This window comes from Aristolochia californica, unplaced genomic scaffold, assembly GCF_029961685.1.
Source record: "Aristolochia californica isolate CCGP_79_NKW_82.1479 unplaced genomic scaffold, dmAriCali1.0.hap1 SCAF_14, whole genome shotgun sequence".
NCBI classification, from domain to species: domain Eukaryota; kingdom Viridiplantae; phylum Streptophyta; class Magnoliopsida; order Piperales; family Aristolochiaceae; genus Aristolochia; species Aristolochia californica.
Genome location: NW_027181815.1, coordinates 7808912 through 7830232, shown reverse-complemented (window position 1 = coordinate 7830232; position 21321 = coordinate 7808912). Strand labels below are relative to the sequence as shown.

At 39.1% G+C, this 21321-nt stretch overlaps 3 protein-coding genes across 4 annotated transcripts; 1 reads left to right on the top strand and 2 right to left on the bottom strand.

Annotated features, from left to right (window-relative positions):
- The first annotated feature begins 474 nt into the window (after window positions 1-474).
- On the top strand, window positions 475-1008 carry LOC137949347 (embryogenesis-like protein). Its single transcript, XM_068795421.1, has one exon. The coding sequence runs from the start codon at window positions 475-477 to the stop codon at window positions 1006-1008; it is 534 nt and encodes a 177-aa protein (XP_068651522.1).
- A 2198-nt stretch (window positions 1009-3206) lies between these two features.
- On the bottom strand, window positions 3207-6797 carry LOC137949346 (LRR receptor-like serine/threonine-protein kinase RGI5). The gene is made up of 2 exons (XM_068795420.1): window positions 3920-6797; window positions 3207-3786 (listed from the first exon to the last, which is right to left on the bottom strand). Exons 1-2 carry the CDS (start codon window positions 6795-6797, stop codon window positions 3377-3379), a joined length of 3288 nt encoding a protein of 1095 aa, XP_068651521.1. The 3' UTR covers window positions 3207-3376.
- Window positions 6798-13336: 6539 nt separating this feature from the next.
- On the bottom strand, window positions 13337-21261 carry LOC137949915 (protein PIGMENT DEFECTIVE 338, chloroplastic-like). Of its 2 annotated transcripts, XM_068796160.1 has the most exons (9): window positions 20357-21261; window positions 19457-19531; window positions 19257-19328; window positions 18985-19065; window positions 16613-16710; window positions 15026-15151; window positions 13824-13872; window positions 13505-13703; window positions 13362-13418 (listed from the first exon to the last, which is right to left on the bottom strand). In XM_068796160.1, exons 1-8 carry the CDS (start codon window positions 21218-21220, stop codon window positions 13539-13541), a joined length of 1530 nt encoding a protein of 509 aa, XP_068652261.1. In that variant the 5' UTR covers window positions 21221-21261; the 3' UTR covers window positions 13362-13418; window positions 13505-13538. The 2 variants fall into 2 exon arrangements, with proteins under 2 accessions (XP_068652260.1, XP_068652261.1); XM_068796159.1 differs by having other exon boundaries at window positions 13337-13703.
- Window positions 21262-21321: the final 60 nt, after the last annotated feature.

The window sequence follows — 21321 nt, the reverse complement described above, 5'->3', positions numbered from 1 at the left end:
CATCATTAGTATCGGCACAATTTGTACCCTTGGGGTGTACATGTTAATGATCCCTAGCTTGAACATAATAAAAACATTAAATTCTTCAATTTTCACCTTCCTCCATCTACTCTTGAATAGTAACAAATCAACTCGAAACATGTAACTAGGCATAATACATAATAAAAATAAGTGAAGACAAGTGTTCTTACAACCCTAAATAAGAATAGTCTTGAATATGTTTTCTTTAAAGCCTACTCGTTGGTGTCTCTTATGCCAGACTCAGGCGGCCTGATCGGACTCGCTCGGTCTGGTTTGGATTTTTGGGAGCACAAATCGGATCGGAGTCCGAGTTGAAAAAACCATGGTTTAGGTTGTGAGTATTTTCACCACAGTTGCCAGGTCGGTCTTCTAGGCGGCGGCCTCTCGATTGCTAAGAAGAAAGAGGAGCATACAAACCTAAATCTCTTCCGTTTCTCCAATCAACTCTCAATAATGCCTCCCACTCGACCTTGCTTCCTCTGCAAATTTATCTCCAGCTACCCTTTTCGACAACCTTCGAAACCCGTATCTTCCTTTCTTATGGAAAACCCTGTCCTTCAACAAAAGCGAACCATTTCAGGACCTCTTTCACTCGCAAACCTCAACGTGTCTTCCTTATCCATTTCGAAAATTCGTCCTTTTCTGTTCTCTAGCGGCTCCAGTCTCTTGACCCAATTCAGGGATCATGCGACAGTTAAGTATTTTAGTACCAAGTTGGACGCAGGTCGTGATCACGGCAAAGAAATAGACGAGATCAATCTGAAATTTGCGGAAGCTCGCGAGGAGATTGAGATGGCGTTGGAATCAAAAGAAACTGTTTATTTTAACGAAGAGGCGGAATGCGCTCGGGATGCGGCGAAAACTGTTTTGGATATGTTTGACGGCCTTTTGGCTAAACTACCGGAAGACGAGAAAGCAGCATTGCAGAGATCGATGGGCCTTAAAATTGAGCAACTGAAAGCAGAGCTCAAACAATTGGATGATTGAAGGAGGTCGGTCAGGTTTAGTTTTTTTTTCCCTTTGTTTGTATTTCCTAGGGAATTTCTTCAGTCTTACCATTAAAGGAGATGGATCGTTGTTGGAACACGCTTTTGCCAAAGATGAATTCTAAGTATATTATTTGCATTGCCTAGGCTTGATGTGTCAAAAACCTATCGAACATCAATGCCATCAAATCAATTTCTTACTCATATTGCTGCCGAATCCTCTTCACTTCGACTGATACGTTCCTCTGTTGTGTTTGTTCACCTTCGCTTATATCTGCACTTACCACCGCCAAAATCTGCAATTTTTAGTATAAAAATTTGGTAGTTTTGCAATGCAATCAAACTAAGCATATCAAAGCTTATTCATCACAGTGGGATATGTCTCATAGATTGTCCCGTTTCTTTGCGAGAAACCCAACAAGCATATAATTCGTCCCCGATGATCATCAAACAGTTCAATCATTCAGAATAAGCCAGTAGGGATGCAGTACTGGTTTTGTCTGGTATTAGTGGACGCACGGACGTTGGGGTGCTGTACTGGTTTTGTCTGGTATTAGTTTTGGCATAGACGTTGTGAACCTTCTCAGTTTATTATAGCTGAACGAGTACCGCTTATTCGATTCAAGATCCAAATGTGATCAATTTCCAATTTAGTCCTGTCAGTAGTGTCGATGAGGAACCAAAACAAGCTGGTAGTCAAGGACATCAAATTAATGGTGACAAGAAATTTTTCCTAATTCTACCTTGTGTTTTCTGCAACCTTGTTTCGTGGAAGAAGATCGTCCACTAACAGAACAACTGTGTCTACAGTGAGGGCGATCGCGTCCACGACTGGGCCGTGATTGAACGGCATCACCGTTTTGATATTTTTTATGTTTGTCTGTGCACAACCGGACAGCTTATCCCAGCAGAAGTTAGAGATTCGAATTGGGTTCATTTAGAAACACCATCACCACCATTGTGAATGGAATATGAGTGCTTCCCGCACGGCAATAAATTTGACCAGAATGGATGTACAGAGACGACGATCCCCCGTCATTTGTGTAGCTTTGTATTCCAACCTATCTTAAATTCACGAGGAAGAAGATAGTAAATATGACAGTAAACAGGTGTAGACAAGACAACATACAACCTCCGATTAACCTGCACAAATCGGGTTAAATTGAAACCACCCATTGCATTTGCATTGAAGAAAATTTTAAATTGGTTAGATGAATTAAGGTAGCTTATGAACATTAAACAATATTATATACATGAATATTATATTTTATAATGTTTAGATTATTTTTATATATTTAATATATTAAAATATATTATTTCAAAATAAATTTATCATACCATTCAGGCCGACAAATATGTATGCCATCGTATACTCGAATATGTTTTGCTGTCCGAGATAATCTTTGTTGATAAACGACAAGGATTGGGGCCATTGTCTCGAGGCCGAGCAGCGTCTTAGAAACAAATCAGAGTAAAGATGATGGGAGAAGCTCCGAGAGGGACAGGATTAGAAGCTAAAGATCTCAAACGTGATCAAGGTCCTCTGAATCGTAGCTTTCTTTCACAATTATTTGCTATGTCAGTATCTGCAGATAGAAAACAGATGAATCTGTGGTGTTTGGAATTCTCTGAGACAACACATATGGGGCAGCATTTATAGCGGGCCAAAGCGAGATCACTTCTGGGATTGCAGCAAGTAACATTTCATGTGGAGGATCTCTCTTCTCTTTCCTGAGGAAAAGTACAGGAGGAGATTCACTCCACTATTTGAACTGGAAAAGTTCACCTGGCCGAAAGCAGGTGCTCTGCTCTGAGAACGACGTGCACGGCTCCGCCCTCTGTCATGCATGTGGAGAATGGGAGGAAGACATGGGGCTGCTACCATTTGTCCCCCCATCACTGTAAAGCTTGGCCCCTTTTTCAGAAATGGATTTTTTTGTTTCTCTTCGTTCATTTGTGATCAGAAACCTTAAGGAATTTCCCTTCAGATTCTTCTGAAATTAATGTGGGGTATATGACTTTTATCTATTGTCCCCGAAAGTACCTCCAATCCGTTTTGAGAGTCCTTAATTGTTATTCCCTCGTATGAGTTCTTGCTTTATTCATTACAATGCTTCAAACCAGCTGTGATGCTTTAACATAGAACATTCGAAGTCAAGGATACAACAAAGCTTTCATTTAACTAAAATGATTCTCTGCTATAAACCAATATCAATCTCAAAGACAGGAATCCGTGGAGCAGCCCACATAGCCTAAACTGTACAGCAGACCCCAACACCAGCTAACTCCCAGAGAACCCACCCTAAGTTTCCTCCAGTTCCCTCAATTTAGCTATCATTTCTTTAGGTTCAAAGGAAAATATTGACTATCTATTGACTACAGAACTCACAAAGAGTAAATCGAGTTTGATTTGCAGGTTTTATGAGAGGTTGGGAAGTCTTCCCCCATTCCTCCGGTGAGCTCTTTACTTCCATTAATAATGCCACCACCTCTTTCATGGTGGGTCTCTCTGCTGGGGATGAATTGACACAAAACATTGCAATGCCTAGTGTCTGAAGCATCTCTTGCACCATCTGGTCTGGCAATCCTTGGAGCTTGGTGTCCAACACATTAATGGCAGGTTCAAAACTTCCCATCTTCTTCCTCACCCATTCAACTATGTGGAGTCCATCACCAAACTGTGGTTCAACAGCACTGCGGCCACTGAGGACCTCCAGCAGAACCACGCCATAGCTGTATACATCACTCTTCTCTGTTATGTTCATTGTGTACCCGTACTCTGCCAACACAAGTTTTCGAGTCATGAGAAATCCAACCTAAAACCTGCTATAATTCACTAGTAAGAAGGGAAAAAATATGATTGAGACTGTAAAAGATGAACCAGTAGATAAAAAGACTGATAAAATACTTGCCTGGTGCTATATAGCCATATGAGCCTGCAACTCTGGACATAGCATGATGGAAATTTGAGGAATTCATCAACTTTGCTAACCCAAAATCAGCCAAATAAGCTTCATATCTTGAATCCAACAATATGTTATTACACTTAACATCTCTATGCAGAATTGCTGGGACACAATCATGATGGAGATAAGCTAGACCTTGAGCGCAACCAACAGCTATCTTGTATCTAGTTTCCCAATCTAAGTTCCTATTCTCTTGCAACAGCTGCTGCAGATTACCATTGGAGATGTAGTTGTACAGAAGCAGCTTCACACACTTATTGGAGCAATACCCCAAAAGCCTCACAATGTTCCTATGTCGAATGTGCCCAAGAATCTGGATTTCAGAAGCAAATGCATCCACAGGTTCTTCTTCCTTCTTCGTCTTCCACAACTTCTTCACTGCTATTATCTCTCCATTAGGCATCCCAGCCTTATAGACAATCCCTGAACATCCTTTGCCAAGGACATTTTCATCTTTCAAGCAATCCAAGATATTGTCTATGTTGAAGTTGAGTTTTTGAAATGGAATGAAAGTCCAAGGATAAGAGAAATCATTAATTCCAGCAGAGGTAGATGAAGAATCAGATGATCTCTCACAGAAAGGCCTTCTATTTCTGCTCAACCAAATCCAAGCAGCAAAAACTAGCATAGTCATTGCACCCACTATGACACATATCAAAGCAACCGCTTTAACTGACCTAAGCCCAGTTCTGTGTGCTAAAGCTGAAGAACAGGTTGACCCATCAAAAGATTGGCAGAGTTTTGGGTTCTCAAGGAATGAATTTGCTGATAGGGTTCTAAAAAAAGGAGTCACAGGTATTGGACCCGAAAAATTATTGAATGAAATATTCAGCGAAGTTAGACTGGATAAAAGACCTAAAACTCCAATTCCACCATAAAAGTGATTATGTGAAATGTCTAATGACTGCAACTGCGTCAAACCTGACACAGCCTCAGGAATTTCACCAGTGAACCCATTCCAACTCAAATCCAGACTAATTGTCAGACTTGTTATTGAACCTATCTCTAGAGGAATAGGCCCTGAGAAGCTGTTATAGCTCAAATCAAGGAGGGTCAGTTTCTGCAAGTACTTTATAGAATTTGGCAGCGGCCCACTCAGAAGATTGTTACTAAGTATGAGTTTGTTCAAGTAAGTAAAATTGCCAAAACAGGAAGGAATTTCACCAGTAAAGCTGTTGTGGCTTAGATCAAGCTGCTCTAGGTTGACCAGCTCACCAAGCTGCGGTGGGACTTCTCCAGTAAGGTGATTGTTGTGCACGTCCAATAATTCCAGAACTGAAATGTTGGCTATCTCAGCTGGAAGAGAGTCAGAGAAATGGTTCGTGTACAAGTCCAAGAACACAAGATTCTGCAACTGACCAATGTCTTTGGGTATCTGACCCGAGAGCTGATTCTCTCCAAGTCTTAGTCTCACCAAAGACTGGCAATTAGAAACACTTCTAGGCAAACCACCAGATAGAGAGTTTCCCAAAAGCAAAAGTTTGCTTAATTTCTTTAGTCCAAAAATCTCTTCTGGGATTGACCCAGTAAGCTTGTTTTTGGAAAGATCAAGAGCATATAACTCGCTGCAATTCCCGAAGGCAGCAGGTATGGTTCCAGATATGGAATTACCCCAAAGAAAGAAGCTCTGCAAGTATTTCAAATCACCAATCTGCCAAGGAATGGATCCAGATAATTGATTCTTGTCTAACTGAAGAGCAGTTAAACTCGTGCAATTGCTCAACTGCCAAGGAATCGTACCGGTGATCGAATTATCCGAGAGATGGAGCTGTTCCAGCACATCTAACTTCCCCAGCTCGGATGGAATTTCGCCCGTAATCTTATTTGCAGAAACATCAAAAACGACCAAAGAAGAACAGTTGGAAAGTTCAGGTGGGATGGGTCCGGTGATTGAATTACCCCAAAGAAGCAAGCTCGTCAGCTTCTGCAACTTGCCCAATTCAGCTGGGATTGGACCCGTGATCTTGTTCATATGCAAGTACAAGTTTCGCAACTCGAAGCAGGAACCCAGCTCCGGTGGAATTGGGCCAGAGATATCCGTGCCGTAGAGAGCCAGTGTTTGGAGATTTATCAGATTGCCAAATGTGGGTGGAATTGCACCAGAGAGGCCACTCGCTGCGGCGCCAAAAGTAGTGAGATTGGTGAGCAAGCCAAGTTGGGGTGGAATTTCGCCGGCTATGTAAGGGTTTCCGCCAATACGAAGCTGTTGGAGTGAGAATAAAGAACCGAACTGTGAAGGGATTGAACCATTAAAGAGATTGTCTTGGAGGCAGAGGACTTGAAGCGAAGACAGGTTAGCCAGCTGTTGGGGGATCTGGCCGGAGAGTCGGTTTGAGTTGAGTAGTAAAAATTGGAGGGAGGAGAGTGCACCGAGTTGTGAAGGAATAGAACCCGTGAGTCCATTAGAGGAGAGGTCGAGCAGGCGAAGTTGGGCGAGTTGGCCCAGTGACGGTGGTATTGGACCGGAGACATTAGCAGACGAGAAGTTAAGGAGTTGCAGGTAGGTGAGAGAAGAGAGGCTCGGAGGAAGAGAAGAGAGGTTAAGGAATGTGTTCGGGAGCGAGAGGGAGATTACTCTGTTTTGGGGAGAGCATGTCACGCCCTGCCATTGGCACGGCGTGGAATGCGAAGGGTCCCAAGAAGGGAGCGAAGAAGAAGGCAATGCGACGTCGGCTTCGGTGAGAAGAGAGAGAAGGGCCCGACCATCTGGCGAAAGGCAAGAGACCAAACTAGTCGAAGAAGACTGCAACAAAACGAAATAGAAGAAGAAGACTGACAAGAGAGAAGTACTGGTTTCGATGATACAGAAATGGGGTTTCTTCATCTGGATTTCTCCGTCTCGCCCGCTCTCTATACTCTGGTTTTGAGACTGAAGAAACAATTTTAGAACGAAGAGTTCTGCCGACGGAAAGAAGATGCATGCGAGTTAGGAGTCAAATCGACAAGGTCCATGTGAGAAGTATGGTGGAGAGTGATGCTTAAAGTACACACTAGAGCATGAATGCATGCACGTGAGGAAACAAAAGCTACTGGTGATGGAGGTGCTGAAGACAGTAGGACGTGCGTCTTCTCAGCAACTGGGTGGTGGTGGCGCTACTGCTACAGACACCGCCGCCGCTGCTCTTGTGGTGGGAAGCGGTATATATCTTCAACTTGAAAATCCAATAGGCGCCAGGTCATTTTGGGGATTCCTAGGGGTGAACATCTACCTCCGAAGATGAGACAGGGTTAGTAATTTACAGGAAGCGTGCTGTAAAGAGAAGGAAATGATGGAAGAAGAGAGGAAAAGTGCATTGGCCAAGAAGAAGAGATTAGCGCTCAGCAGAGGCAGTGAAAAACAGAAAATGCTTAGAACTTCACCCACATTCACTAAAAGAGAACAGAACAGGCTTTAATGAATGGCGCTACTCATCTTTTACCGTGAAGCTGTAGGTTTTAGGCTCTCCAGGACCCAGCTCTCTGATGTCCAAATTTGCCCTTCTAAGCTGGACCTGTCGATTTTCTCGTATATAGCTTTTCATGGTCGGTTAGAAGTAGAAGGGCATTCTGGTCGGAAGAAGAGGGATTGGGGGTGAGAATCCGGGGAGCCGCCGGCGGGAAACAGAGGTGAGCATTGGGAAGTGGAGATTTGATGATAAGATATACGAGTGTCTTCCTATAGGAGTGAAGCAGCGTCGGAGGTAGTGAAAGTAAAAGGCTTGGAGTAAGCAACCACTTCTTTTAAAATTTGGTTCCCGAGTCCCGGCGTGACAACTGATGCCGGGTTTTGGAAAAATTTCTGGGAAAAAGGGGCCTTTCAAGGCCTTCTCCTTTTTCAATCAAGCGCAAGCGAGTGATTATCGAGGAAGAAATCGTGGGATCGTTTCGGGAACCGAAGCTCCTGGTTTATATAATAAACCCACCAAATGCTACGGAAGAGGCCTCGAGTCACGATTAGGGTTTCTTGCTGGGTTTTTGAAATTCACTCCATCTTAATACACATTACGTGACACCTTGAATCAACGGCATTACGTGACATCTTTGCTATTAATAAAATTTGGTTTTGACATAAATAAGATTAGACTATGAGAACTAAAGAAATTTCATTGAAATATTTAAAAGAATTTGAATAGACTGGGCCCATTTTGAGGCCTTTCGAAAAGCTTCCTTACGTCTCAGTGGACGGAGTCTTAGAGCACCGTGCGAGACTTAAACAAATGCTAATTTGTATTATTATGGATAAGTATTTTTTATAATCGAAGCTTTCTTTGGAAATGTATATCTAGGGGTGGCATTGAGCCGAACCCGAACCCAAACCTGCTTATGTTCGAAACGAGCCTCGCTTCGAGCCTAAAATTGTTATCGAGCTCGAGTCTAATAAGTTCGAGCCCAGCTTCGAGTCAAGCTCAAGCTTCAACATACATTTAAAATTTTTCAAAAAATATATATCAAATAAAATGTATATAAAATTATACATATATTTTACATAAAATTGGGCATAATTTATATATATAATACGTGTATAAGATTGGGCATAACCTCTACTTAAAATTGAGCATAATATATATATATATATATATATATATATATATATATATAATACTTGTATAAAATTCGGCATGACCTCTACTTAAAATTGGGCATAATCAATATACATAATACCTGCATAAACACTTTATAAAATTGTCTATACATTCCATAAACACTCCATGAAATTGTTTATACATTCCATAAAATAGTCTAAAACTCCATACACTGCATAACATTATAAATAAACTCTATACAATAATCAAACACAACAAAATTAAATGAAATATCACTATCAATTTACAATCACCCAAATAAAAACTATAAATCCTATTACTATTAGAGACTTACTAGAAAATTACAAGAAATATTTTAAATTTTTCTTAGGAAAGTTAAATGGACCTCTTATTGCCTTTTCTAATGAAATAAATAAAAAATAATAATTAATCTAATATATTATTATATTTATCAATAAATTTTTAATCACATAAAATGTCAAACACAAAATTGCCATGAAAATTGCCTCATGCTCAAAGTATTATATCATTAACTGTCAAATACTTATTCAAAATTTTTCTATATGGTTTTTTAACCCATCTTGGCAAGAAAATCTTACTTAGAAAGTTATATGATTTTTCAAAAAGAATTTATAATTAGAAAAATATTTTGAGAAAACATGAGGCACTAATGGTCCCTATATTTCTACTAAAAATGTCTTTTAAACATTTATTGAAAAAACCACTAATAGTCTCTAGAAGCGTATTTCTATTATAATATCTTTTCAATTTCTTTAAGAGCCATGAGGAAGGGACAAAGAGTTTTTTTTTCTCCTTTGTTTATGATCTCGCACGTAGGGGTGGCTGTAGGGGTGGCTTTGAATAAATTATATATATAAAATTATGCATATATTTTAAAAAAATATAATGATAGGGGAGGTTTAGGATTGAATTTCATTAATGGATTAAAATACACCAATATTATTTTTTTTTACTCCAATTGTTGTCTAGCTTGTTTTGTAATTTTTGAATCTGGCCATAATTTATTATGGCCTCCTTAGTGCCCTTAGATGAAAATTTATATTCTAGGGAAAACTAAAAATATTTTTCCTATGATATATATTCCAAAAAAAACTTTAAATAAAATCTTATTACTATTAGTGACTTATTATAAAATTACAAGAAATATTTAAAATTTTCTTAGGAAAGTTAAATAGACCTTTTATTGTCTCTTATAGGGAAATAAATAAAAATTAATAATCAATCTAATATATTATTATACTTATCGATAAAATTTTAATTAAATAAAATATCAAACACAAAATTACAATGAAAATTGCTTCATGCTAAAAGTATTACAGCATCAATTGTTAAATACTTGTTCAAAAATTTTTTATACAGTTTTCTACCCCATCTTGGTACGAAAATTTTACTTAGAAAATTATATGATTTTTAATAAAAAATTTAAATTATAAAAATGTTTAAAAAAACATGAAACACTAATAGTTTATAGAAAATTATTTCTATAAAATATATTTTTAATTTTTTCAAGAGGAAAAAGTTTTTTTTTTTTTTTTTCACTTTATGATCTCGCACGTGCAAGATCATCTTGGCGCGGGGGAGGGGGAGATTATTTCTCCCCTGAACGGTTATGGTTTTCCGCCGAGATGACGCGGAGGGAAGGGGGTTACGGCACCGGGGAGGACATGTCGTTGGGGATGATGGCTGCGACGGCGGCGGCAACAGAAACAGAGGCGACGGCCATAGAGGCGGCCGACGAGCAGCTGCGACAACGGTAGAGACGGTCGGCGAACAACTGCGATGGCGGTAGAGGCGGCGACAACAGCCGACGGGAGGGGCTCGATGGTGACGAGGGGAGGAAAAATTTTTCCCCCCTCGCTCTCGATCCCGCTCCCGCTCGCCCGCTCCCGATCCCGATACCGATTCGACTTACCTCGAACCACCTCGTGAGCCGACGAACCGAACCTGGCTTTGGTCGAGCCGAGCCGGTACCGAGTCGAACTCGAGCCGCTCGTGAGTCGGCTCGGTTCGAAGCCACCCCAATGTATATCTCATGCTAAGACGGGATGTAGAGGGAGAGGCCAATGATACGTTTTCTAAGCTTCATCCTTACCATATATTATCCATACCGTAAACTAGGGTAAGAAAATGTTTTAGCTTATCCAAAACCACGGTAAGAAAATAAATTATAAAAGTGAAGATGAACTGAGATAAAAAAGTAATTTGCAAGATGGAAAGAGGAAACTAATTTGCAGGTGCCGCGGATGACATTTTCTGTGCCAATGGGGGTTTAGATTCAACCCCACTGACGTCGAGTTGGTTACGGTGATGCTTCGATGGGAGAATGTGCCTCAGGGTTTCATCCACGTTAACGTTTAAGTTTTCCATCCCCAGAAGCTCAAAGGTATAATTTCAACTCTATTTTTCGTTTTTCTCTTACAAAGAAACGACTGCCAGTGTTGTCTCATTCTTCTTATTTTCTTACGCTTTGTTCTTCTTCCTCATATTCTTTATTAGCGAATGATCCATTTCTATCGTCTATGCTTTCCATGCATCGATTCGATCGTCTATGTTCACTGATTAAGTTTTGATCAATATGAGCAACGCTCGATCAGTGCAACCCAGAAGCTTTAAGTTTCAATTCGATTCGATTCTGGTGTAAAATGCTACCGTCATATTTATAATCATACACTTTTGCAATCGCCGTTTTCGTGACCTGACCTAAACTCAGTTTATTGAATCGAAACTGAAAGAGAGCAGGAACTGGTCCGTGAGTCTCCAAAATTGCTTCCACATTCACAACCTAGCTTAATCCATGCCTTTGAACCATCTGAAAATGCTTGGATACCCATCCAAGTTATATTTTCAAGGGTCCGTCTATCCCCACCAAGCATCCTCCACTCTGCGATTCTTCAAAGCTATCAAGCTCACGTTCAGCAACCGCGGCTTGTTCAAGTTGCCATCAATGGACGATTATAATTTTAAGGGTCCATCTTTCATCCGCCAGCCCTCACCAAGCATCCTCATTCACCCCCACCACTCTCGCGTTCTTCAAACCCATCAAGCTTATTTTCAGCTACCATCCATGTCTATATAACGAAGTTCCTGCCATCTCTATCTAATGAATTTTTTTTGTCTATGTTTTCCATGCTTCTTATCCTAACTCGTGTTATAATTGACAGAAACATATGCTCCTGTTACGCATTTTTTCACTCCGAGAGAGGCCAAGTCTCCTAATGGAAACCGACCAAATCGAAATGCAGACAACGGTTACTGGAAGGCTACTGGCTACTGGCTCCTGCCGAAAGATCACTCACCAGGGTCATGTAGTCGGTTGCTGGTCTTCCACCAACTGCTGGGAGACTAATCACCAGAAAGCCACTAAAACTAATTGGATCATGCACGAATACATATCTGATGAACAACATTTTCATGACGGACGCAATAAGGTAACTTTGGATTTTAACTTTAGGTGGCACTGATTTTGTTTTTTCGTATAATTCTGGGTTACCTATTTGGCTTTGTATTTATATGTTACTTAGGTACTAATCATCATTTTATTAATTGGCTACAGGTGCATCATCATTTTATTAATTGGTTACAGGCGTAATTTGATTCGTGGGTTTTATGCAGAATCCACTATCACGAGAAAGAGAAAAAGAGTACAACTGATTCGGACGTAGCACGGGGCATTGGACCATCGCAATCTTCTCTCGATGGTCAGCCTTTGATCAACCATACAGCCGCCGGAACAGACTTGCTCCCGTTATAACATCACGAGCAGCACCATAACTACAGACAAACTCGCCAATAAATACTAATGATTGTTCATACTATGATGAGCCCGACACCGCACCAGCTGATCTACCTACAGATGAGCCTGCACCAGTATCAACTGGTGATCCCTCGGATGATCACTTTGCTGATCAGCTTTGGAGATCAAGCTTTCTCTAAAATGACTACCTTTCTGGTTGGGATCAAGACTACCTTTCTGGGTTTGGAGATGTCATCAGTCCAACAAGAACTGAGGCAGCAAACACAAATAGAAACTGAAGAGGGAGATAGATGCACTTGACATCCCTGGTTTTAAGCCCTTTAAGATGACTCCTATCTTCATCCAGATGGAAGAACCTTTTTTTATCTTCTCTAAACCCGCTTTAATCCCATGAGAGATATCAAACGAGGTTGGAAAACACTTTTTCTCACACACTAAAATGAATTATCGATGAACTACTTAAAACGAATTACCAGTGCCACCTGACACTGAATCTTGCCTCTTAGGCAAGTAATCGGAGCTACTGACCTCCATGGCATCTTCTTTCTTGGTCCACTCTCTTGCTTGATTAGTGGTGAGTAACCTTGCTTTGACTTCTCACGAGCAAACTACCTTTGGACTCAGGATTATTTGAATATAGTTAATAATTAATAAAATAAATAAATAATTATTATAAAATAATAATAAGTCGTTGTAGTATAGGGGTGAGTATTCTGGCCTGTCACGCGGGTGACCCGGGTTCGATCCCCGGCAACGGCGTTTTTTTTCCCTTCAGTAAGCATCTTTTCTGGGTCTGCTGGAACTCTTTCTCGGCCTCATTTATTTTATTACATGGAGCCGCAAGCCTACCTTAGGGTATAGACACTACTAGAAATATTAATTTCATGTGGAGATCATTGAGATGGCATTCTGGCATTTTAAATTATGCCTAGTTGGTTATTATTTTATACTAGCATTGTGTTCACAATAATTCTGCACTTGAATGTAAGGCTTTAATTTATCTTCCACCTAGCAAATTTAAGCTTTGCAAGGGGACTAGAGTGAAAGATGAAAAAACCTGTTCTTTCATTAACTTTCTCTGCAAAGAAGAGTGGACACAAGTATGGCCAAATAGAACAACAAATAGTATACTTCTTAGAGCCCAAAACTGCAATTTACAACAGATCAAATATTAGTTAAGACACATGGGTAAGTGCTTCAATCAGGGGGTGTCAGGAAGGGGCTCTATACTACCAGCGCATGAAGCTGGGATCATCACAGAAAAGCTTCAGATTGCTGGAAACGTGAACCAGCTCCAGTTTGCATACAATCTAGCTTCATCATCAAACGGAATTACTTCTAGAGAAATGGGATCAGATTTTCGAGTTACTGGCCGAGTGGACAGTTTTTCCCTGTACTTTTTTGCCATTTTTCCAGCCTCAGAAAACACTTTCTAAAATGAAGATAAATGCAAAAATTAGTTCATCATAGAAATCAATGTGTGTGCTTAATCGGATCAAAGATCTGGGCAAGAAAATGATATACAATAAACATGAGTGCAAGATTTATTCACCTCTTTGTTTGATATGAGCATGCCGGGCTCACTCTCCAGATCTGCAATGCTGAATACCACAAAAAACAGTCAGAGCCAACACTTGTAATATAACAGAAAATGCCCACTTCTTAAAATTTCGTTTGACCGTTAGTCGTGTACTGTAAACTATTTGTCAAGTCTAACCACATGAATTATTTTAATGTAACAGGGTACAACCGAAAAAAGAAGACAGTTAAGGTATAGAAAGCAAACGAACTTTCAACATCTGCTTGGCAAGAACATAAAAATTTATGTACTTGTGATGTAAATGATACTTCCAAGGAGCCAATCGTAAAAGCATTCACAAAAAGCTTCCTTTGATACTCCTTTAACTAATTTTCTTGATATAGTTTAACTACTCTTTAATTTTAAATTGTAAAACAAATTCAGTTATCCCTTTTCTCCAATTACAAATTCAATCAATTATGCAATGTTGGATCCAAACTACAAGGCATATAATTATTCGGCCATGCAGCCAGCACACTGTTTAGTTAAAAACTATTTTGCGAACAGGTTCCCAATTATCTTGTGGAGTTCTGACTAGCTCCTTAATCTGAATGTAATCTTCTTTCCAAGTGACTTGAACTGCATAGCCTTTCTTTGCCTTCGCATTTGTTGTTTTAGGAGATCCAAAAGAAGTGCATGATTATCTTGCACTATCTAATTAACTTGGTCGTCTTTTTCTTTGCTTTAGCATTTGTTCTTGAAACCAAATTACAAGAGACCTATGCAAGGTCATTATTTAATCAGATTGCAAAACAATTTCAACGAAGCAATACAGCTAGCTAGCAGGTCCAGTTTCCTAGTTGCAAACCAGCTCTTCTTCAAATTTCTCCCCAGTTTTTTACTGAAAAATGATACTGAAAAAAGTAAGAAGAAAAAAGGGTGAAGAGAGAATGAAAGGGAGAGAACGTGGAGAAGAGCAATTGAGAAAAGAAACTGAGATGAGTGACCCGGACGTCCCCCAGCTTCTATTTATAGCTTAGGGTTGAGAGAGAGAGAGAGAGAGAGAGAGAGAGTTCAAAGAAACTTTTACTAGCCCTATTCTAAGGCAGATGCATCAGGTTCATGTATGACAAGAAAAGACTACACGAGGAGAAGGGATTATAAAGAACATGGCAAGGGAAAGTAACTGCTTCCTTATAAAAAGAGAGAAGATAATGTATTCATAACATGCTTACCTTAGAGATATCTTGTCAGGAATCATTGACTTCACCACAAGAACTTTCACCTTCTCATCAACTGAGAACAAGTCACTTACAGATTTAATTCGGCCACGAGTTATATTAGTGATATGCAACAACCCACTGCAAATTACCCAAAAGATATTAAAACATCAAAAAACAACATTTAAAGGAATAAAAAAGATCTGATAAATATGGAAGTAACAAATTTTTTTAATGCTGTAATTACAGGACTATTGTATGTGCTCAAAAGAACATCAACATAAATGCATAGGACAATAAGTACATGAAGAATAAAAAGAAATCAATTTAAGTTATTCAATTCAAATTAGATGGTAAAAATTAAAATTGGCTGCACCTAAGCTTATGTGGACTTAGGTCCATACACCTTTTTTCCTATCAGTAAATAGGTGGGAGACTGCCCAGGCCCTGTTCATTCCCATCTAGCACTATAAACATCTCTTCTCTTTCATGATTAACACAAAAAGTACCATAGTATATTTTATCTTCAACGACACACATAAGGCAAAATATAAACAGCATGTTTAACTCTCAAACTGCACGAAAAGCAGTACAAATAAAATTTCTGTTTCAGCATTGTTTGGGAATAACATGCTATCAATGCACAAAACATAGAAGCATTTCAGTCTGCAGATAAGAAGGAAGTCATGCAGGCAAACTTCTCGTACAAATTATGCAATCAATCAGCGGATGAAAAGGCACAAACAGCTCAAAATGATACTCAAGCCTTTAGTATAGCCCAGCCTTTTCCAGTATTTGCTTGTATTTTCTCTTACGAGAAAAAGTCAAATATTTCAAAGGTATTAGCTGCATATGATGCATTTTGACAATATATTCAGCATCATTCCTAGGGATTAATTGCATCTCATGAATTTTGCCACTGACGACTTAGTCCAGGCCATGCATAATCATCTTCCTTTTGTTAATTGGAAAGAGGAAGAAATGGTGTCTGAAATCTGAACACCAACCACAAAAGTCGATGTACACCTATTATCATCCTTCTCCTCTGTAGTCAAGTGCATTTTTTACCCCAAACAACTTAAAGTCAACATCTACTTGCTTCCAATCTACCTGCTGCTTTGAGTAATTTTTGTATTCTAGTTGCTCTCTTGTATTCATTTAAAGAACTGTAAAGTGTAGACTCAATGCATGAGGTTGAGAAATCAACCATGCTAACTCATTCTGTCTGCCTTTTAGTCCTATGAATCCAAATTTAGACTTCTGTGTTGTCAGTAACTTGGATGATGCACTTATCCATCACTTTCCACATTATTAACACTTTTTCTGCCCATTCTTCCACACAGAAACTTAAGAAAACACAAAATCATCCAAATTTCTCAAGACAGTTACCTCCTCAAAGAACTCATCAAATGTATTGCTGTTGGACAAAAGCATATCTAATATTTCAGTCATATAATGTGCTATAAATTGAGCAATGGAGCCATTATGTTCAACCAAAGATATTTTGGGTCAGAATACATCAGCACACAAACATCAAGCAGGTGAAATTACATTATAATAAATTAAAGGTTAGCAACCTTGACCTAATCTCAGTTAACTCACCTTCGGTTAGTCTCTCCTATCCTCACTTGTGCCCCATAAGGAAAAATGTTGCGAATGGTTCCATCTAGCAGAGTTCCTTCTTGCAAATGCAACATGTCCTGCAATATTGAGCAAACAAACAAAATATAAGGGATCACAACATGTACTATGGCACCAAAATCCATAAGCTCTTATTAGGTAGAATAAGTTCCCAATGATAAGAATCCTTGGATAGTTATCGTATAAAATTTAAAGTAGAATCCTCCAACCCAACATTTTAATAGTAACACTGTGTTGGGCATCTTAGAAACATTGCAGGAATCAGACTCCAGCCATATAACACATGAATCTCCAGAGTTTGAAGAACCAATGTTGTTCTTTAACACAATATACAATATTGGCCACAGCTAGAAAGAAGATACTACTAACACACATAGCTCCAAAAATTTTATTGCATGAAAGGAAAGCAAGACATTAAGTGCTCCAAATAACAAAATGTCACAAGTAATTGAAACTAACATATTGCCGACACATTGGAATTTTATTGTATTAGTGAATATCCTACACTCAACAAAAAATTCGTTCCACATAACCAAGACTACACTAATCAACCAAAACCATAAAACAAGTTACCATGTGTAAAAGTTTAAGATCAGTTTTGTCTTGAGAATTGCGGTCCTGTGGGATTTATAAGAGTTTTTTTTTTTTTTTTTTGAGAAATAAGAAATTTCAAACTACTTTTTAGTTAACTAAGGGGGGTTATTACACTTGGAAAGTAGATCACCTAGCGAAAGAGAATGTGAATATGAATTCCAAGGTTATTTACTTTAAAGAAGTAATTTTTTATATTAGTGTGTCAAACATTTAAATATTCCAAATGAATTAATTCAGAAAATAAAAAATTATTTTATAAATAATCATCAACTGAATGTATAATAATTATTTAAATAAATATATTAATTAATGGCCTAATTATTAAGTTAGATATCTTATTATTTCATGCAACATTTACCTTGTTTAAGTAATTAAATTAAAATATTCAATTATTAAAAATTAAAAATTATTGTTGTCAAACATATTTTTTAAGTTAATAAAGATGATATGTAATTTAAACCAATTCGATTTTATATTGATTAATTATTAATTTAAAACAAAGTGGAGAAGCCTCCATAGAGGGAGGGTTTCTCCCTCAAAAGACCAAAGAAGACGAGACGAGGGTGGGGGGGGTGGGGGGAGGATCTCCCCCAGCCATCACCCTCCTATCGTCGTAAGGGGAAATATGAAATCATTTGATGGAAAGTGGATACCACTTGTGAGAGGTGGAATTTCAGATTCCATCATTTTGTAAAGGAATGAAGTGATCTTCTTTCCCTGAGCAAAGTGAATTCCATACCAACTTTCCACATACAATAAAGCAATTTTGTCTCCACTCCAACTTTTCCTTCAGCTCTTCATCATTAAGCTAGACAGTGCAACAAACCATATTTCAAAGCGTTAAAAGTGTATCATCCGTCAAAAAACAGGAGAAGAACATGATTATGCAGTATGCCAATCTTATTAATCGCTGATTCAGTGCTGATAAGGGAAACTCCTAATTACCCATAACAAGGCATGCAAAAGACTCGAGTCATTTTCTTCTGCCAAATCCACCATCACAGACTCTGAGTTGGAGGATCATGCCAGTATACGTGTGCCAACTGAGATGATAGCAGCAGGCCCATCTGCATGGGTCGGTTTGATGAAGACAGTGTTCACCAGGAGTTGCAAGGAGGCAGATAGAGATGAATGAAGTTTTGGTGGCTGGAATGGATGGATGGGTTTCTTTTTGGGATTGGTATGGTCAAACTATTGTAGCTTGAACCTGATTACCCTGTAGGACTCGTACGTTACATAATAAGTCTCCTAATGGCTATTGATTTTGGGATGGACCTGCGTCCAACATATCAAGATAATAGAGCGCGTATCTGGGCCTGCATCTGTAGTTGGTCTCCACACAGAATGACCCATCTGATCGGAGCCAGGGAAGTGCTAAGAATAGTCCAATATCAGATGCAGATTGATCCACAGCCTAATATAGGAACAGGGTCAGGCCTCTCTACTTTAAGATTAAGCTTTTGAGCTGGACACTTTTCTTCAAAGCCACAGTCAAAACAAAGCAGTAGGAAACTTGCTACACCCTTCATACATGTATAAAGCTGTTGGTAAAACTATAGAAGAACCATTGGTTCCACAACCGTTAGCACCTCCTAAGCTGCATTCAAATCAGCAACATCAGTGTCAGCAGACACCATTCTTTGAAGAATTCGTTACCAACTTCCATTGTGGAAGTGTATGATGAAATTATAAAAACACATTTTTGCAGAATTAGGTAATATCAAATTTGAGCAACTGACCCATGCTTCTCGTTCACTAATTATCAAGTCATTCTTAGCTTCATCAATTCTGTTAATGAGAACAAACATTTTGCGACCAACCTGCATCAAAATGAATGACACCAATGAGATTCCATATTACTGAACAGATTAGAACTTTTTATAGACATATTTTATTTATTTTTAAATTAATCTAAAAGAAGGTTTACATAATTCGAAGTAAAACTATTCAAAAGAGTTGGTGTTAGTGAAAATGAAAGGATAAAATGTACTCTCCAGACAGATATGATTACATTTTCTTTCAATGCTGAAAAGCTGTTGACTCTGTTCACCAACTCAGCTTTAGGGAGAAATGCTCGCAAACCCTGAAAAATACTATGTTTAAATGTGAAATATTCTATACAAAAGAAATAAAAAAAGTAAAAACCAATATTCATTTTAGAAAGAAGAAAGGTGACAATGATAGTAACCATAGGGGAATGCAAAAATGTACCTCTATCCGTGTAAGAAGACCACCAGTATTCCACTCAGATATTTTAACCTCAATAGGCTCATTGTGTTGTTTTATCTACAGCCATAAAATATATATTCAGAAAATACATATTATATCACTCTCTGCAAGTAAGCACATGCACAAATAAGATCTTCATTTGATTCAAGCCATTTATCAATGCAGCAGCATTCCTCTTTGACATTACACACTATACAAGAGTAACTCATACAGTAAACCGAATCAAAGAGACAGATTACTGTTCCTCTCATGCTGAGATTACTTCCTTTTTGTCCATTTATCAAAAAATTAAACATGTTAAAACTGAAATGCAACTGCTAATGCCGTAAAGTTCACAAAGAGAAGGGATAAATTCTGACTAAAGGATGAGTGTATGCAATGAAATGAGAACTTGTTATTGAGAATGATTCTCTCAACCTCAGTCTCCCTCCTTCCACTTGTGCTACTCAAACCCGCACTTCAAAATCAAGGACCGATACATCTGCAGCAAATCAAGCTAATGAGTACCACGTGTTTTCAGACCTCAACTCTTTGTTTCTCTCCTCCTTAACCAGGTATTTAGCTTTTGGGGAATGGTTTCACTAGTGCCGATCAACAGAAGGGTTTTCACCCAGGAAGGAGCTAAATCCAGGCAATGAAGGAGCAATGCGCTGCCTGAGTTCATGTACTTGGGAATAAAAATTATGTACAACGGCAAATCAAATTGATTGTCTATAAAAATATCAATAGGCAGAAGTAACTCGGCAGTTCAGATTGTAACAGTTTTTATGAACATTAAATTGAAGAGAAAATTCGAGCGAAAATATGGAAGGCCTCAAAACATTGCATGCTAGAAGTGAAATGACTCATGGCGAAGTTATTTAATGCAGACGAGAAGAGAACCTGCCTCACTCGATGCCAGGCAACTCTCCGGAATAATCTTCTTGTCGACAACAAAGGTCTCCCACTCAACGTTCTTCCCAGGACCTCCGCAAAAACAACAGTCCCCACCTCAACGACTGGCCTTCCCGGCACCAATTCTCTTGTAAAAGCCTCCTCGTCCTTAACAATCCCAATCTTCCCTGGCATCATAAACTCCTCGGCATCTTTGTCCAAATCGCATTGAAGGTATGGAAGCTCCTCGCCGTACAGAGGAAGTGCTTCTTTTGTGAGCATCGAACCTAGTAAGTCGGCTCCAACATTAACATCAAACTTGTTCTCATTGCCTGACAAAACGACCCCAATTACAAAATCACCAGGTTTAGGATCATAGTATTTCAACTTCGATTTTTGTACTGCTTTCGGCTCTTTTTCTTTGTTCTCGTCAGTAACCTCTAATTCCTTGTGCTCTTGTGCTTCTAATGAATCTCTAGCTTTGAAAAACTTCAGAAATGGAGCTAAAACCACATCTACTTGTGCCTTCTGAGATTCCGTGACCTCTCTTTCTATAGTGGAACTAGGAGATGGGGGTGTCACTGGTGAGGGTTTTCCAAGCAATTCGAGCTCAACTTCGTCGTTGGGCTTTGCTGAGCGACAGGCTTGAAATTTTTCTTGGCGTATGTAACCGATAGAGGAGGAGAATAGAACGAGGCTTTCGTCTCTGACCGATGAGAGGCCAATGGTCCTCTTGCTAGTTGCTTGAGCGGAGAACAAGAGGCAGCTTTTGCGGAAGTACGAAGCTGAGACATTCGATGAAAAGCCATAAAGAACTTGTGACGATTGACAGAAGTCGAAGGATAAGGTCGAAGACTGAAGCAGTGCAGCCATCCCTTTTCAGACCACCTCATCTAGCAGTGAGTCTAATAAAGAGTCGGTTGCATTCTTCTGGTACCCACTAAACGCCCACCAGAGAGACTCCTTTTGATAAT

Excerpts from the sequence above, each read along its gene's own strand:
- LOC137949347 (XM_068795421.1), top strand. The coding sequence starts at position 475 with ATGCCTCCCACTCGACCTTGCTTCCTCTGCAAATTTATCTCCAGCTAC.
- LOC137949915 (XM_068796159.1), bottom strand. The coding sequence starts at position 21,220 with ATGGCTGCACTGCTTCAGTCTTCGACCTTATCCTTCGACTTCTGTCAA. Across the intron at positions 13,873-15,025 it reads CCTGACAAGATATCTCTAAG|CATTGCAGATCTGGAGAGTG; the intron begins GTAAGCATGTTA and ends TGTGGTATTCAG. Across the intron at positions 13,704-13,823 it reads TGCTCATATCAAACAAAGAG|AAAGTGTTTTCTGAGGCTGG; the intron begins GTGAATAAATCT and ends TCTTCATTTTAG.
- LOC137949346 (XM_068795420.1), bottom strand. The coding sequence starts at position 6,797 with ATGAAGAAACCCCATTTCTGTATCATCGAAACCAGTACTTCTCTCTTG. Across the intron at positions 3,787-3,919 it reads ATATGGCTATATAGCACCAG|AGTACGGGTACACAATGAAC; the intron begins GCAAGTATTTTA and ends TTGTGTTGGCAG.